Source organism: Onychostruthus taczanowskii, unplaced genomic scaffold (assembly GCF_017590055.1).
Source record: "Onychostruthus taczanowskii isolate IOZ18803 unplaced genomic scaffold, ASM1759005v1 scaffold24, whole genome shotgun sequence".
NCBI classification, from domain to species: domain Eukaryota; kingdom Metazoa; phylum Chordata; class Aves; order Passeriformes; family Passeridae; genus Onychostruthus; species Onychostruthus taczanowskii.
In genome coordinates, this window is record NW_024499684.1 from 11,091,618 (window position 1) to 11,106,444 (window position 14,827).

General features: G+C 47.9%; 1 protein-coding gene across 2 annotated transcripts in view; it reads left to right on the forward strand.

The window, feature by feature from the left end:
- Window positions 1–10,469: 10,469 nt before the first annotated feature.
- Window positions 10,470–14,827, forward strand: part of CCDC50 (coiled-coil domain containing 50) — a 42,291-nt gene continuing 37,933 nt past the window's right edge. Inside the window, exon 1 of one of the 2 annotated variants that reach the window (XM_041405965.1) lies at window positions 10,470–10,706. In XM_041405965.1, the coding sequence (XP_041261899.1) occupies window positions 10,658–10,706 (49 nt within the window). In that variant the 5' untranslated portion in view covers window positions 10,470–10,657. The remainder of the gene's footprint in view (window positions 10,707–14,827) is intronic. The other variant, XM_041405966.1, reaches the window with a different exon arrangement.

A 14,827-nucleotide genomic window follows, 5' to 3' on the forward strand; every position in this document is an offset into this window, starting at 1 on the left:
TGTACTTGTCGTGGTTTAAGCCCAGCCAGGAACCAAGCACCACAGAGCTTCCAGCTCACTCCCACCGTGGTGGGATGGGGGAGAGGATCAGGGCAAGCTCTGATTTGTACATACACTCCTAGTGACTCACTGTGTGTGCTTTTTTGACACCACATCATGCAAGATTACCCAAGATAGCTTTATCTGATGGTACCTGCTCTTCGTCTCAACTGAAAGATAGTATCATTTCCATGTTTGGGCTTTTGGCTTCTGGTCCTCAGCTCCCCGTACAACTCGTTCTGTGCCTTGGATAGGAATTGAATGACAAGCCTTTTAATAACCCTTGTAATATTTTATTATTTGATATATTATTAACAAAAATGGAGGGGGAGAGGCTTAGATTTTTTTGTGGGATATGCCTATAAAAATAAATGTGATGCTTTCATTAATTAAAAGTTTTCTACTGAGAAAACATTCCAAAATTTTGTCTGGAGATATAATATGTACAAATTAACCAAACTCATAGCTTCCCTCAGACTTGTGAACTAGTGAACAGCTATCTGAAGTGCTCACCTTCTTCACAAAGTTCTGTTTGGACTGAGGGACACATATGCCCTACTGGAACACTTTTCCAGCCACCTCCATCTTCCTAAGGTGCCAGTTTCAAACAGGTCAGAGGTGAGCAGCTCTCATGAAGCAGAGGCCATAACTTGATTTGCACAGGAGTCCAGTCTGGAAAATAGCAGCTCTGACTCAAAACTATACCCCTAAGGGAAGGTCAAGTCTATTTTTATTTAGTGCTAAATGGCTAAATCTCAATTTGTCTTGAGATCTGCTGTGAAATTGACTTTGCCTGGATACAGAAGATGAGTTTCTTCTTCTCATCTAAGTTTATGCAAAATCCACAGATCTCTGACTGTTTTTCCCTACCTTTGGATACAAGATCTCATGGGCTATTGGCAGGCTCTTTCAGGAAGTTGAGCTATTCCTGGGATTTCCTCCTTCACTGCAGAGAATCTTCAGTTCTGGATCATTGCAACTGTTCAGCCCCCAAAGCAACTCATGGAGAGAGTGTGCCAGACCTTTCAAGTGATGGTTCTGGTGAAGGTGTGGAACTGCCATGCTACATTTACGTATGAGAAGGAAGATGACTGGATACTGTGAGGGGTGGAGGCTTTCAGGGGATGGCTTGGTGGAGAGAAGCCTCACAGTTGCTGCCACGCACTAGTGGAATTTTTTTATTTTTTGAAGTTAGGGGATAATTGTTTTGTACTGTTGGGCTTCTCTAAAGCTCCCACCTGGAAAATTCCTTTGCTTTTATCCCATTAGTCCAGGTGCTGGAAATAATATTACATTTTATTGTTCTTATGTATTTTATTCTCCACAGGAAAACAATGCAATCTCCACAGTCTTTCTATTACTTCACTCATTGATAATGTCTGATAACTGATAATGTCATTGATAATCATCCATTTGAGTGTGGAGTTCAATGATAATGAGAACACGAACATGTGAGCTCCATCTCTACCCCCCATGACCCCAGTCTGTCCCTTCATGTAGAACTTTCTCTTTCCACAAAGCAACTCAGACTTCAGGTAACCCAATACAACCAAACTAGAAAATTTGGGTCAACAGCCCAGAGGGCAGGAATAGAGAAAACTTGGTTCAAGCAGTGCCACCAAATCCAGCTGCACCAGCTCTCAGTGTGAGAGATGAATAGGAGGGTCAGTGCCTGGAGGGTGTTAATGGCCCTGAGTGTCCTCAGGTGGGGCCTCACCACCCTCTCTGCCCATCAGCTCATGAGACCCATTTAATCTCAGACTGGTTGCCTGTTTTTCCCAGAGCTATGCTGGAGGGATTCTGGTCTGGAGCTCAGCTGTCTTTGCCTGCCTATGGTCCCTCTTGATCTGGACCCAGACCTGCAGGTGGACTTCTCTTCTTGGCTGTGGATTTATTCTATCTCTGTGGACCTGTCTGGTGCTCACTGAGCTGTGTTTGTCTCTGGCTGCTGTCATCAGGTCTGATGCTGACCAGTGTATTGACTTCCATCTTGACCTGGGATATACCTAATCTTCATGGGCTTCCCTGAGCACTGGGGCTCTTGACTGAACCTTGCTGCAGTCTCTGATCCTGACCTGCTTGCCCTTCTCAGGGTGGGTCTCTGTCCTGCTGTCACTGCACTTGGCTTCCTGTTCCTTAGGGAACAGCTGGCCCTTTCTGCTCTCTGATATCATCTTCCTCAAAATGTTCAAAATGTCTTCCTCAAAATGTTCAGCTTCTCTCTGTGCATGGACTCCTCTTCCCTGCCAGTTGGATTGGTAGATCTTGCAGCAATTAAGATTTTCAGGTATGTTGTATAAAATACCAGTTTCTCTGAAGTTGCTTTGTGCTTTGCAGTTGTCTCTAATGAAGGTAGGACTGCAGCCTCCAAATAACCTAACCTGAGTTTAATCCTAAAGCAGTAACCCCTGCTGTCCACAGCAAGCCTCAGACAGGTGGAATTCAGTGTGGGGGCTGAGTGAGTAGATGCAGGAGACAGTGTCGAGCTGCTGAAAACAGGACAAAATAAAAAGGCTATTTCCCAGAGCCAGCTTGGAGTGGTAGGTTTCCAGACCACTTTGTATACTGTACATTTGGGGTTTGGAGGAAAAAAAAACCCCACAATATTCTCTTTTTCAGAGCTTCCTGAGAACACATAAAACATCACATGCACCATGTGTTTCAGCTGAACCAAGACTTTGTCGTGGTCTTTTGGACTCCACTTAACTATAGTTTGTTCCATCCCAAAGCAAGCAACCTGCTGAGGAAGGACCTGTCAGGGAAGTGCCTTTACTTAAGGTGCTTAAGAAAGCACATATGAACAGTGCCACAACCTCTGCACCGTTTGAGACTTCGCTGCGAGTCTGTAGCCTCAGCTGGTAGAGACAGGACTTCTCCCTGCGTGGTACATATGGAGAGATTCATGTATCACTGTTTTCTTGCCTAGAATGATCCTAAGAATAAGATGAGGATGAGGAATAACAATAATAATAATAACAATAATAACAGGAATAATTTGGAAATGGGGAGTGGACATGCCTTGTAGAGGGAAAAACGGAATGGGGGATTGACAGTGCCAACAAATCAGGGAGAAGTTGGTAAGCATTTAGCAGGCAAGAAAAGAGAGCTGCCCTCATGGCAGGGGTGAAGAGAGCTTTGTGCACAATGTCAGAAAGACAAGAGTTATCCTGCTCTCCATCCTGGGCAGTGGCTTAGCGTTCCCACCTGTCCCACCACATGCCTCTATCCCCTCAGTCTATTCCCATGCACAACAAACTGTTTCCATCTTCTGTAGCCAAGTCCTTCCTTTCTCCCATGGTGTCTTGCCTGTATCACCACTGTACACTTACTACTATTTATCTCTTCTGTCTACACTCCTATTGCATGTCTGCTCCTCTGAGTCTCCAGCTGTGCTTTATCTGGTAGGAATCAGAGGGGTAGATACTGAAATGCACCCCGTGCTCTTCAGCCTTCATCTCATACACATTTAATGTCCGATTTCTCCTCTAACCTAGTCAGTTCTATGCTGGCGCCAACCTGAGAGAAGAAAATCCACTCCAGAATGTTATTTAAAGCACCACTGGAAGATGCTCAGATATCCTCCTCATGTGTGGTGCAAAGTCCCAGCCAGAGCAACTTGACTTCAGAGAAGAATTAAAATATTGTGCTCATAAGCCAGGAGACTAACTCCCCTTGCAGCTTTCTGAGAGAAGGGAGTGCATAATGGGGAGGGAGATGTAGTTATAAAGATTCTATGAGATTCTCTGTTCCTTAGGGGACTGTTAAAACCAGTCAATATTTATGAAGCTTTTAGTCTGACTCATGCAATTTGTTCCCCTTTCTATGTGGTTGTCTTTGGGGCTCAGCTGTTGCTTGGCCTGTTACTGATATAAAATTAGATACTGTGGTTCAGCTGTATCCTTGCTTAGAGAAAGAAAAGGGAAAGGTCCAAGGCAGTGTAGAGCAGCTCAGCTGCCACCTCACTGCAGGCAGCCAAGGGTCACACACAGAGGGAAGCATCACCAGCACATCCGATGGGCATCGTGCTAAAGACAACCAGCTCCTCGAGGTCTAGGCTGTGAAGGGTAAGGAGTGAAGCTGGGCTGCTTCTCTGGCTTTTGCTTCCAGTCTAGTGTTTGCCAGGAAACCATTCAACTTCTCAGAGAGCATGGCAGCTCCAAAGTGTTGCCCTGGAGTGAGGGGCTGAAAGAGTAAATCAGGGCTCTAAAGGTGTTGGATGTAGGACGAGGCAGCCTAGGGAGAAAACAGGGAGCAGAAGCAGTCATGCTCCAGTTCTCACTTCTGCCTCTTAATCCTCAGCTGAAGCACCTCCTCCAGAATCAGCCTCCCTACCGACTAGGGTGACTTGGCTGAGGTTCCTGGTGAGGAGAGGAAGGCAATATGGAAACATCTTCTTTAAAATGTGCCAGGACTTGATGGTCTCAAAGACACTTCCAGTGATGCTCCTGAATGGTAAACACTGGTGTGCCTGTGTAGAACTAATCTGACCTCCATGCCAGGACAGTGTCCTGAAGAAGCATGATCTGGTATGACCTGGTTAAACCACCAGATTTACCCTGAGCTTGACCCCTCTCTCTTCTGACTTGCCTTCTCCAAGCCCCAAGTTCATCCTGGATGATGAATGTAGCTTGTGAGTGTATTACTTTGAGTAAAGACAAGGCTGGGTAATTTCCTGCTAAAAATGCCAGTAAGGGCACTTTTAAGGTTATGGAGGTCAACTCTATCTGCTAACAGTTCCAGCTTTCACTGTCATTCCCCTTTCCTTCTCTTCATGTTCAGTTACCATCTGATGTTTTGGTTTATTGATAAATGTTGCCCATTTTTTTTTTTAAACTGTTACTACATGTCACCCAAGGGATGACTTGGAGCATACACAGAGCTGTAGTGTTTTGGTGAAACTTGTGCAGATAACCATAAACTTTGCCTTCTGGAGAGCCTGTCTTCTAACTTAGCTTTTCATTTGCACCCCTATCTACTGAGACTCTGTGAGAGTTCTGCACATGCAAAAGGGTGTTTTGTTGAATGAACACCAATATTTTATGGCTGTAGACTTGTACATACAAAGTGACTTGAAATATGGGTTCCAGCTGAGGTTATAGGACATATTCATGCCTTACCACCCTGCAGCTTGGGAAGCAAAGCTGGCACAAATGATAATTTTTTTTTTTTTTTTTTTTATCCAGAAGAGGAGGGGCAGGTGCAATCATATTAGGTGATCCTTTTTAGGTAGACCTAGAAATTTTTCTGAGTGGAGTATAGCAAAGTCACTGCTAGGCAAGAATGGCACTGACTTCAGCCCTCATCAAATTCACTTTTACAGCAGCTGTGTGTTGAGGTTTCATCCAGGTAGTAGTGGCTGTGAATATCTGAGAATGACCAAGGTGCTTCATCACTAGCTGCCACTTTTATTATGTTTCTTATGCCTCGATTGCATGGGCTTGCAGGCAGCTCCCTGCAGTGCACTAAGTGAATAATGTATTATTCTGGTGGGTTCTGCTCTTCTGACATAAGAGTAAGGAATGACACATTTAGCTACTTTCTTCTTCTCTCATCTACTGTGTAACAGTTTTAATAATACTTTCCTCTAAGTGAGATATTTGGAAGGCATATCTCACTTCAGATTGCACATGTTTACTCTTCAACTTGACAGTCAAAAAACTCCCTTGTTCTGTTGTGGCATGGCTCATGATTTTCCTAGTGCTCCTCGTTGTTACATGTAAGCACAAGTTTATGTTTCCTCTGCTCATTTTTGCAATCACCCCATTCATTACCCCTGGTGAGCTTTATAATACCTTAATCCTTGCAGGCTTCTGCTCTCCTTGTTCTTCAGGGAGCCTGAATTCCCAAAGGCACCATTCAGCTACCTACGGAAATGACACACCTGCTTCTTGGAGCTCTTTGCCAATGCTGTAATGTTAGCTTCCTCTCATCCACCCCTTCTGGCACAGGACTCCAAACCTCTCTTGAAGTATCTTAGCTTAGAAATGCAGGGAGGTTGATGTATGAAGTGTTATTTTTTTTTCCCTGTCTGTTTTTTCCCCTGCATCACTACATCACTACATCACCTGTCCCTCCCTGGGAGGCCCTGCAGCATCCTTGCTCTGTGCAGGTTCTGTTTGAGCCCCCCATCCTTGATTTTTATTTATCACAGGGGGGAAACAATGCACTCACATCCTTCAGACTTCCTGCAGATTGAATGGAGTCCTGCACTGGGTTTTATAGTTTTATACAGGAATTTGACTTTGGAGAGAAAAAACCAGAGCCCATGTCCCCAGAAGGAAGTTCCCTGGCATCAGTCACCTCTGACGTACTACTTTTGGATACGGGCTTGTGCAGTGCCTGATGGCATGAGAGACCTAGAACCATTTTTCCCCATCCCTTTGCATTAACGGATGCACAAGTTCCTGCCTGTATGATTATTATCCTCTGTGTCTGTTCGGACAGCAGCCCCATCAGATGGAAGTGAGCTTTGCCGTCATTAAGGAGACTTTAACAAAGACTGTTCTGTCGAAAGTGAACATCTTGATGAGACTTAATTTATTTCACAGTTGTTGTTATCCTGTTGACCTAAAATGACAGCAGGAGACTTGGAGAGGTGCCCAGTTTATTTAAGAAACAAGCACAAAACAGTCTCTGCCTGCCTGGAGAAAGATCTTAGCAGCATAAAGCAATCCTAGCTCCTAGTCCCAAAGCTCTGTCTGGCAGCTCCTGCTCATCAAAGCTCACTGTGACTTTTCTGAGGGCCAGTCCAGATTGTGCTGCTTTTTTTTTTCTTACTGTTTTTAAGTATCCCAGCCTCTCCTTTGTGCATCCTCTCAGGACTATTTTCAGTGCTGTGAAAGCTGGGAAAGTGTTGTGTGGTGTACTAGCATAACAGTCTGGGCTTACTCCAGTGTCAGATACCTGGATGCAGGTAGGCAAAATGCTGGAGCTCCCTGGCATTTAATGCTTGTGTGGTGGCACAGTGCAGCTGCAGTGCCATGTCTGAGCCCTGCCCCAGATGTGCCTGGTGAATGTGTTCTGCCATGGAGAGGGGAAGCTGGAAAGCAGAGCCAAACTGGGCACACAGTGCAAGGGCAAGGCTCCAGATTTGCAGGCTGCAGCCTGGAGAAGTCCACCAAGACACAAGGAGAAAAATCATAGTGGGAGGTGGTGGGACCTTTAGCCTTGGAGATTTTCAGACCTCACCTGGGAAAGGCACTGAGCAACCTCATGAGATTTTGAAGCCAGTCCTGCTTTGAGCAGGGGGTTGGACTACTGCCCTGCAAAATCTTTTCTGAATTAAATTACTCCATGAGAGAAGATGGAGTAAAAAGTCAGATCAAATTCTGCTTTTTTTCATGGGAAACAATATGGATTTTTCTTCCAACAGAAGGTCCTGTGAGAATAAGTACCTGCTTTTATAAAAAAGTAAAGGGTCACTGTCTTGTTATCTTCAATAAAGGGAAGTGGTTACTTGTCCCAGCTTTATTGGGATTCACCAACCCACTGCAACACGTACTACTTGTCAAGCTGGGTGCTGTACAATTTGCACAGGAAAAGCTGATGACAGTCTCTCAGAACAAACACCTTTCATGCTTTTTGCCTAGAAGCTGCAGCTTGCAGACACAAGTGAGAGTTGGGAGGGTGATTTGAGATCAACAACATTGAGGAGCCCTTTGGAGGAGCCAAAGATGCGATGGTGCTGCAGTGCTAGCATTTCATCAGTAACTCATTCCCTGGTTGTTCCTGTTCCATTCCTTCTCATCCTCAGTCCTGCTGTGGTAATTTTTGGATCTTCTATAATCAAGTGACACATGCAATCTTCCAATTTCCGAGACTTCGTCTGGACAATCTCTCAAAAATCAAGCTAAAATGAGAGAAATCTGATGTCAAGAAAGCAAAGAAAATATTTGGTGTGTAATACACTGCCTTAGGGAACAGGTTGGCATATTGAAAAGGTTTTGCCTGCGTTACCCTTCCCAGGAGCCTGCTCCAGCCTTTCTGTTCTCTGACAGCTGGAGATGTTCCCTGCATTTCCACATTTCCAGCAGCAAGAACAAAATGTCATTTACTTTGTGTTCCTGTAGTTTCCTCAGGTTCTAGCAGAGCTCACCAACCACTTTGAGCTTCACCAACATCTTTGATCTTCAGCAGAACTTGCAAGATAAATAAATATAGCTACAGGAAGGCATTCAGAGCCCATAATTTGTGTATTAGAAACCTGAAATCAGGAACTGCTCTGCTGTGACTTTGAGAACTGGGTACCAGATCTTGCTTTAGTGAAGTTAAACACATGCAGGAGGACAGTTCATCATAAGAGCAGCCAAAGCTACATCATCCCAACATGGAATCTCTTGAAGGCAGTGCAGATTTATGACTAATTTATGTTGCTGGTTTTGGCCCTAGACAGACAACTTAATATGATATAAATTCATTACTGAAGACTAAAGCAAAGAGCTCTGTGTGTGTGGAGTAAAGTGCATGACCATTGGGATGGACAGCTTTAAAGCTTTGTTCATAAATGTAGGGCCATAAAGTGGCTCTGTTGCTTTAAAGCTGCTGTGTAAATGTGAATGCTCCAGGATTTCAGCTTCTGCTGCTCTGACTTGAATACTTATAATGAGAGAAGGACAGGAGAAAACCATACTCTGGGCTTGGAAAGGTGTGACCTGTGTCAGATCAGTACATTCATTGCCACTTCTGTATAGTCCTGGTTGCTTGGCCTCTTCTTTTGTCCAAGAAAAATCTTATTAAGTGGTCAAAAAGCTTGATTATGAAAAAGATGAAGGATGTCCAGAGGAATATCTGAGTTCAGAAAATCTCTACTTTAGGAGAAACTAGAAATGGATTTTAGACCTCTCATTAGCCCAGAGCTGGCTGAAACCATGGCGACTATTTGCAAGAAGTCCAGCTGTACTGCTTGTGTGGATGGCCGGGGGATTAGAAGGAGGAGCTGGGCAGCGCTGGGACTGTGACAGGAGATAATCTGTGTGAGCTGCCCCTTGGAGGGGCAGGACCCTGTGACTAATCCCCATCTGTGTGATCATATGGAGAACCTGTGCAGTGGGGCTCAGCTGTGCACTGCTCACCTCTCTGTAAGTGGGTCCTACCTACATCCCTCCAGGCGGGAGGCCCATCAGCTCTGAGAGTGCCAGCACACAGGAGAGGTGTACAAGGTGTGTGCAATGTGAGGAGGGATCACAAATACACAAAACGCCATGGTTTGTTCTGTGCAGGAGGCTAAGAAGTTGAAGGGAATGTGAAGGCAGTCAGATTGAATTCAGTCTAGGCATACCCACGTTGGGGCTGGTGAAGTATCATTTGAAAGGAGCAGAATTTGGGACAGACAGTTCCTGAGTTTCAGGAAATGGGACTGGAAATTTCAGGAGTAGCACAAGGCTAACCTTCTGGAAAGAATTTTTTTTTTTTTTATTTTCTTCAATGTTTTTGCTTTTTAATAAAATGGAAATATTATTCCCTTTGATGTTTTTTTCTGACATGTGACATCCTACTCTGTCTCCCTCTCAGCTCCCATCCCAGTCACCCACAGGGAAGAGTTCCCAGAGCCTGTTGGAGAAGGGGAGCAGGAAATGGGCTCAGCCTCTGCATCCCCCTGCTCACCACTGGCACAGGAGCCGTGGGTCATTGGAACAGATGCTTGGAGTAACTAATTTCAAATGTGGCAATATTAACTTCTTCTGCTGCTTGCATAGTCTTCAGCTTCACGCATTATGGTCAAACATAACAGCTGACATGAGTGACCGGTTCTGCTGAGCGCAGCCCAGAGAAGCTCAGACATCCCTAAACCCCAAATCCTCTTCCTCTTATCTTCTCCCCTTTGCCCACGGAACACATCTCGTTCTGTTTCTTTGCTGCCGGCAGACCAAGGTGGGCAGCAGCTGTAAGTCCTCCCGTCTCCGCCGAGAGCTGGCACCAACCCGTGTGCGGCAGAACTGCCGGGGTCCGCAGGCCTCTCACAGGGCTCGGTGGCCGGGAATCTCTCGCCTCTCCTCGAGAGGCGCCCGTCCCAACACCGCCCCCGCCCCGAGGGACAGGGTGCGGGGGCCGTGGCACCGCTGGGCAGTGGCTCTGAGGCTCCCCGGGACACGACTGCTTTTCCCAGGCCGGCGGAACAGTGCGAGCACGGGGTGGGATGGTTTGGGGATGAGGGGCAGAGGCAGCCGGACCCGGTACGGGAGAGCGCAGGGGGACCGGAGCTGTCCGAGCGGTCTGACAGCCGCCCCGGCCTCCCGGCCGTAGCCTCAAAGCAGCCAACACCAACCCTCACCCCCGACAAACAATAAAACAATTATAATAATAAATTTTAAAACCAAATGTATAAATAACTGCCCTCGGAAGCCGCCCGTCCGGCTGAGCCGCTGCCCGAGCCCCGCCGGCGAAGGGGAGGGGGAAGCAGCCCGGGACGCCCCCGTCCGCCTCCCCGGAAGGGGGGCGAGGGGCGGCGAGGCGGCCCCGCTCCGCCCCGCCCGGCGCTTTCTGTCCGCTCTCCCGCGCCGTACGGCCCGGCCGCGCCGGCTCCATCCGCTCCCAACTTTGTGGTGCGGGGCGCGGGCGGCACCGCCGCGCTGCCCTCAGCGGGGCCGCCCTCAGCGGGGCGCGGGGAGCGGGCCCGGCCATGGCCGGCATCGGCATCGACCACTCCAAGCTGCCCGGAGTCAAGGAAGGTGCGGCTCACCCCGGCGCGGGGAGAAGGGGGCGCTGGACGGGACGGGGCGGTGTGGGGGAAATGGGAGCGAGGCAGGAGAGAAACTGTTGGTTTGGGGTGGTTTTTCTTAAACATCATCATTTTACAATTTCCAGGCGCCGCTGCGGTTCGCGGCGCTGGCGGGGAGCCGGGTCAGCGGGAGGGGACGGGGCGCTCCCTGCTCCGGCCGTGGCCCCGGGGTTCCGGGGCTGGCGGGGCTGTCCCGCTGCCGCTGCGTGGTGTCCGGCGCCCGCGCGGCTGCCGGGAGGGGACGAGAGGTGGAGGCCGGCGGCGGAGCAGCGGCAGTCGCTGGACAGAGCCGCAGTCGCTGGACAGAGAGCCGTGGCCGCTCTGCTGGCCTCGCTTCCGGCCCCCCTCCCCGGGCGAGCGGCGGGGGTCGGGCTGGCAGCGCCGCTTCTCCCCGGGAGGAGAAGAGGAGCGGCGCTGGGGGAGGGCGCAGCCCTTTGTCTGCGCCGGGGCCGAGGCTGCCGCCGGCGCCTCCGCCGCGCTCCCCCCGCCGCGCCCGGGCAGCCGGGCTGGGGGCGCCGGCCGGGGCTGCGCTCCCGCGGGGGATGAGGCAGCCGGGGCACCCTGCGGGAGATGGACGAGCAGGGCGGGCTGTCTGTCTGTCCCTGGCAGTTACGGCTCGGCCGGGGTCGGAGGCTCCGTTCGGGCCATTGGAAAAATGGGTGCAGAACTGTGAATAGCCACGGATGTGGCGATTTGAGGGGGACTGGTATTTTGAGGCCCCGGTTACCAACACTTAACGTACTGGTTTTTATGAAGACTGGCCTGCAGTCTTCATAAAAACCAGTCCCGCCCCGCAGACCCCCGTGTCCCCCTCGCTTTCGGGGGTCCCGCTGGCTTGGCCTGCGCTCAGAGCACGGATTCACCTTCTGCTGGGCCGGGCTGGCCTCGGCTTCCCTGCTAGCACACGGTCTGCCTCACACGTGTGCCTTTGAGCTCAACTAAATGTGCCCTGGAGCTGCTTTGGGTTTATAAAGCTTTGTAGGAGTTAGTTTGTTCTTTCTGACAGTGATTTGTGATATAAACCGGTAGAAGCTCTGTCATAATCAAGTTAGTTTAGATTTACTCTCTAGTAATAGAGAGCAATGGTTTCCTGCCTAAAAGAAACCAAACTTCCTTAACCTTGTTTCTCTTGCTTCTTTTTTTTTTTTTTTTTCCAAATTTCAATTCTTACAAAATAGCAGTTGCGAATTTGATGATTTAGCTGGCCAAGAGTAGAAAACCTATTTCTGTGCAGGCAGCTGGGGTTTCCTTTTGACCTCCTGTCATCCTTTAATGCTTCACTTAGAGTTACTGGAACAAAAGCTGAAGTTGGCATTTTAGGTGTTAATGTTCGTACTGTTAAGTCATTAGCAGAACTGTTATTGGCCATTTTAGTGTGGTCAAGATCTTATCCTTAAAGTCTGTCCACACATGGTTGGTAACTCAAGAAGATGAATCCAATTAACCTTTCCAGTGGGTTGATTAAAGTGAATTAAATCCCTGTGTAGATGCTCATATTCACAATTTAAGTAGGCTGAATTTGATTTGCCTTTATTAGTTTTTGAATTGAACTAACTGGACTGAGCTGAGGTCGTTTACATTCTGAATGAAAGTACATTTACAGCATTACAGTGTAACTCAACCACTCCCTGGGAAATTTGCACCTATGGTATAGTGTGGATTAAGCTTCAAGAGCGTCCTGTTACTACGATCTGTTGTTACTTGATAGCAATGGGATTAAAGTAGTGTGCCAGAGCAACGTGCAAAGTAGATGAGGTTTGAGCCATGTTCTGCAAAGCCTCAGGCATGTGTCACGCTTTTAGTTTAATGGCATCACTTGTTTTTGTTTTGGAAAGTGTTGAGACTGAGCTATGGTTTGGATTAGGTCTTTTCGTGCTCTGTGTCAATGCCAGCCAAGGAGAGAAAAGCATTGCCTGCCACACCGAGGAAAATATTTGTTGTTTCTGATAGAGAAATCACTGTTGATCTTTCTGGAAAAAGCATTCCCTTTCTTTGTCTCGGGTAAAGGTCGGCTTAGTCATTCATTAACAATGAAGAACAACCTTTTGGTTTGAGTACTTTGTTCTTCACCAGCTCTGCTTCAGGAGAGGAGGTGTTGTGTCCGGGTTCTCCCTGTCTGCAGGTAGCCAGGACTGCTGAAAGACAGTGTCATCCTGCTCTTCTGGAGTGATCTCAAAAGCCCTTCTAAAAGTGGGATCATTTCAGTGCGCCAGTGAAAATCATAACTGTAGCTAGGTGCTGCAGGAAGTCTTGCTTCTTGTGTTTACTTTCCTCTTTTATGGCTAAAAGCATTTATATCAGCTCAAGGCCTGATGTGGATGGCATTTTGCTGGTGAAAACCACTTCATTTTACTGCTGGTCCACTTTATTTTGTGGGCTGGGGTTTACCTCAGCCTCAAAACACCCTCAAAACAAACTTTTCCTAGTATAAACTACACCTTGCTGCTGCAGCCTGGCGTTACAGTCCCATTTTTCCATGAGCAGTAGAGTGGATCTGACCTCTGTGGACAGTAAACTTCTTGTAAGTTATTTGTTGAAGGTTTTGGTGTTTGTTGAAATCTGTGGCCTGTGCTTGTCTGCCTGCCCTTCTGTTCCTCTCCCAAGTCTCTGTGACATATTTGCTTTTCACAAAGCAGCCTTTGCTGTTTGCTCTTCTGACCTACCTCAGGAGATTGCTCAGTTTTGTGTGTGTAGATCTTTTTTACTAGAGGTCTCATTTGTGAGCCTTTTGCTGATAAAAACATCCAGAAACATTATTTTGATAAGCTACTTATAAAGCAAATAAAACTGTCTTGGGCTCTGCTTGATCTCTAACTGCCCTCTCATCTCTTGTGACCTGATGCGTTCCTAGGAGCTGTGTTTGGGAAGGGCTCCACCCTCTTTTGGCTGCCTGCTGGGAGTGAGCCCTTGGACCTGGGAGGCATTTCTGGCTGCATGCAGGCAGGCTGAGCTGCACGGGAGGTGTTTTGGAACTGTGCAAACTGTACCCCTCTCTGAAGGATGTACCCGTGGTCCTGTCTGCTGTTGCCTTTCCAAAGGTCTGAGGCAACATCTTTGTGAAGGGAATGCCTGTCTGCTCAGACTGAGGCTCAGTCCTTCATCCATTGCAGTCTCCAACAGCCATCAGTTGGCAGCAGCAGAAAAAAAAAAAAAACACGTCTGGCCATTCTCCCAGGGGCTCCTCATCTTCCTGCTAGTTTGAATTCTCTGGGAGGAGAGAAAAGGGAGAGGTGGGGTGGGCAGGGGGGGGACTCTAAACTGTGCCCCAGTAGTGTGCAGCTCTGGAGAACTGGAAATTTGCAGTGGGTGAAGTGTTTTTATTGAATTTTATTTTTAGTAGTACTGTAAAGAAATGCAAGGGCGCTATGTCTGGGCTGATGATTAGAACTGACCCTGCCACTACTGTCTGGAGCTCCAGCCTTGACAAAGGCTGATTGTGGCACCTGTGCATGGAGAGACACAACAATGCTCACACTGCTTTCTGCTCTTTGTTCAGCACCTGATTTGACTTTTGGGAGCTGTACATTCAAATGCTGCTGGTTGTAATCTGCTGCCTGAGAGGCCAGTATCCAAAACATGGTAGTAAAAGACACAGCTCTGACTGTGACCTTGGGGAAACAGGAAGAGCTTGGATATTTTCTGTCTTGGCAAGGTGTTCTCTGGGGCAGGCAGTCTGGCTGGCTCTATTTTGCCTTAGCATAAATTGAATAAAAGTTTGCTTTTAGCATCAGTCTTCCTCTTCCTCCCAGCTGCAGACCTTTCTGCTGACCTTTGCAGCTTAACATGACCTCTGCTGAGACTCCTGCAATAAAAATCTGGCTACTGACCCTCCAAGTGACTGGAGAGGGGGATGAGGGCTGAGGTGCAATGTGTCAGGCTTCCATGGAGCAGACTGATGTTATTGGGTTATAATGAGGCCTTTGGTGACTGTCTGTGCTCAGCAACATGAGAGTGGACAGGAGAAATTTGATGTCTCTCGGAGGTGGAAGAGGATTGAGGAAGTGTGAATGGCTGGCACGGTGTCTGATGAGGAAATATTCTGCTTAGGGGTTTTTCAGGGGAATGGTTTTG